Source organism: Monopterus albus, unplaced genomic scaffold (assembly GCF_001952655.1).
Source record: "Monopterus albus unplaced genomic scaffold, M_albus_1.0 scaffold99.1, whole genome shotgun sequence".
In the NCBI taxonomy this organism is placed as follows: Eukaryota; Metazoa; Chordata; class Actinopteri; order Synbranchiformes; family Synbranchidae; genus Monopterus; species Monopterus albus.
The window spans coordinates 1,961,757-1,964,740 of record NW_018127979.1 but is presented as its reverse complement, the minus strand read 5'-3'; the positions used below and the strand labels follow the sequence as shown (position 1 = coordinate 1,964,740).

The window sequence follows — 2,984 nt, the reverse complement described above, 5'->3', positions numbered from 1 at the left end:
TCAGCGGTACAAGCCTGGCTGGTCTCAGCTTGCACTCCCTCTCTCCTCTGTGACAAAGTCTCTTCCACCCAAAGTTAATTTTTAATGACACACTTTGTTATGTGGTTCCATAGGGGGCCCTTAGTGGCTCTGCTTTAATAAAGAGAGCTTCACTGCCTGCTCCCTTCAGAGAAGGCTTCATTAAAGCCATTGAGGGGAAAAAAGGCCTTTGAAGTCCCAGATTTCACCCTCTCCAAACTTTATATATCTCTGTCCAGCTGTCTGCCTTGTATTTTATGAGTTTATTTTCATTTTTATGTCAAAAGATGCAATAAATAAACAAGATATTTTGAAGGACAGATGATGTGACCCCCTAAGGGCCACTTCATAACTTTAGTGCAGAGTGTGTGAGTGTGTGTACCTGTATGTGGGTCCATGGTGGTTGGAGCAGAGAGAGAAGGTGCTCATACACCATCAATCTTCATCAATAATCATTCACCATCATCTTATAATATCCCTCACCATAAAACCAAGAGGCCCATGATAGTGTTATTAAGATGTGGGATTGGTCTTCTAACTATCATTTATACTTTGTTTTAAACCGCAATTGTAATATTGCTCTAAAAAAAATCACAATTAATCATTTTCCCATATCATTCAGCCTAAGTATACATACACTATAAGAATAACTTATTAATCTCACTTCTGATAGATGACTCAGACCTTCTCTGACAACAGGTTCATCCCAAATCAAGCTGTGACCCCCGAGCCCCGACACTACAGCTACATGCCCCACTTTAACCACAATGCCAACATTTTCTGTGACTACACTCCCAGCCAGGCCTCTGGTCATCTGCCCCTTCACCAGCAGCCCCTGCTGGTTGGACCCCAACTGCCCCATGCTGGGATGGAGGGGAAGCGTGGTCGAAGGGCCATGGGGAAAAAGAGGCCTGCCATCCACAGCTGTGAATACCCCGGCTGCAGCAAGACCTACACCAAGAGCTCACACCTCAAGGCTCACCTCCGCACCCACACAGGTAAACCCTGTGACTCACCACAGAAACAACAAGAAAGTCTGTCATGGTTGATCTCAACACGCAAGTTCATTTACATGTTCATTTGTTGTTAATCATCAGTATGTGCTTTATTGTTTACTCATCAGGAGAAAAGCCTTACCACTGCTCATGGGAGGGCTGCAGCTGGAAATTTGCCCGCTCAGACGAGCTGACACGTCACTACCGCAAGCACTCGGGTCAAAAACCCTACAAGTGCCTGCTGTGTCAAAGAGCCTTCTCCCGCTCCGACCATCTGGCTCTGCACATGAAGAGACACACCTGAAGCTCCCTCCCTCATGCACACACAAACCACTGGCATTTAAACAAAGAAATTAAAAGGCAGACAACTTAATGACTCAGAAATAGTTCTTCTTCTGATTCAAATCAGCACACTGAGCAAGTGCATATGAATGGACGCATATATTAACATATTCTCAGTAACCTGAAGTGTGTACTTCATTATCTGGATGGTTAAAAATATGGGCACACAGTTAGATTTGAAAAGTGACAACACAACCAGTGATGTTTGCCACCATAAATTATTGAGAACAGGCATCCTGGTGGACGTTATTCAATATTGTTATTGTCTGGTTTCTTGACCATTTTTGGTTTGGTGCAAAGCAGAAATGACACAAATCTCATTCAAAAGTTTTCAACAAATGGAATACTCTCTCAGTTCAGATTCCGATGTGTTATCCTAGAAGCAGCTAATGTTGCCTCAAGTAAAGATGAGCATCAGGCTGCAGGGGTCTGCTCTGTTCACTTCTTTCTAGATCTACACCTCCAGCTTTTAGCTCAGCTCCAACCAACACCGACTCTAAGCACTCGGGTCAAAAACCCTACAAGTGCCTTGAGGCAGTTTATCATGTTGTGTCACAAAAGGCTTCATATAGCTATTTCCCCACCAGTGCAACAGTCCTCCCCAAGGCCTTTAAACACACTTTTATGTGTATAACTGGCAGACTTCTTCTTTAATGTGACAGTGTAGGCTTGTTTTTAATTAGCTCCAGTTTAGAATATATGTACTCAGATTAGTTTATTGGACATCAACATCGACAACGAAGCTGTTGGAATAAGTTTTTCTCATTCTCTCTTCAACCCTGACACACACGCATACATGTAAACTTTGAGGACCTCCATTAAGTGTAAAGATTTCTCTATTCTTAAACCTTAACCATCAGAGCCATGTCTGACCTCAGTCCTCATCATATAAGCTATATCTAAATATAATTGTAATCCTAAAACCGAAGACTTAGTTCTTACTCGACTAACTGACAAAGAAAGGACCAAAATGCCCTCACTCTGAAAGTCTGAACATTAAACTGGTCTTCTACAGACCAGTACAAGAACTCACTATCAAGATGTAAAGTTAAGGCGCTTTCTGCAACAAGAGCCGCTCAGGAACACAATGTACACAAGGTGGGCAGTAGACAGCAGACGTAAACACTAACAAAAGACCTGCCAAAAACGTGTGTAACAGAAGTTATAGTTGTGTATCCAGCATGGCTCACTTACTGCTTAGCTGTATCGTCACAGAGATGAGCTGATATCTTTGTCTGATTTTTCTTGCGAGCAAGAACATTACCACCGAATAATGATTGTAAATTGAACAAGATAACTTCAAAGGTTTTGTGGAGTTTTACTTATGGAGACAAATAACAAGAGACTCGACGACATGACCAGAGAAATACAGGAGATAAAAACGAGTTTGCAGTTTACCCAGCGAGATGTGGATGTGATTAAAGCAGCCATGGGTGAACAGAAAATACAAACCAAGGAAACAAGGGATGATGTCTACAAAACTTGTGAGAGTCTAATAGCCATAATGGATAAAATGGAGCATTTGGAAGTACAGTCCAAGCGAAAAAACCTGATCTTCGAGGGAATCAAGGAGTCAGCTGGAGGAAGCTGGACGGAAGCGGAATGTAAGGTGAAGGAAATATTAAAGGA

The 2,984-nt window shown here is 42.4% G+C and overlaps 1 protein-coding gene across 1 annotated transcript; it reads left to right on the top strand.

Moving 5' to 3' along the window:
- Positions 1-706: 706 nt before the first annotated feature.
- On the top strand, positions 707-2,619 carry LOC109965466 (Krueppel-like factor 2). Its single transcript, XM_020609505.1, has 2 exons — positions 707-1,016; positions 1,142-2,619. Exons 1-2 carry the CDS (start codon positions 767-769, stop codon positions 1,315-1,317), a joined length of 426 nt encoding a protein of 141 aa, XP_020465161.1. The 5' UTR covers positions 707-766; the 3' UTR covers positions 1,318-2,619.
- The last annotated feature ends 365 nt before the right edge of the window (positions 2,620-2,984 follow it).

Excerpts from the sequence above, each read along its gene's own strand:
- LOC109965466 (XM_020609505.1), top strand. The coding sequence starts at position 767 with ATGCCCCACTTTAACCACAATGCCAACATTTTCTGTGACTACACTCCC. Across the intron at positions 1,017-1,141 it reads TCACCTCCGCACCCACACAG|GAGAAAAGCCTTACCACTGC; the intron begins GTAAACCCTGTG and ends TTTACTCATCAG.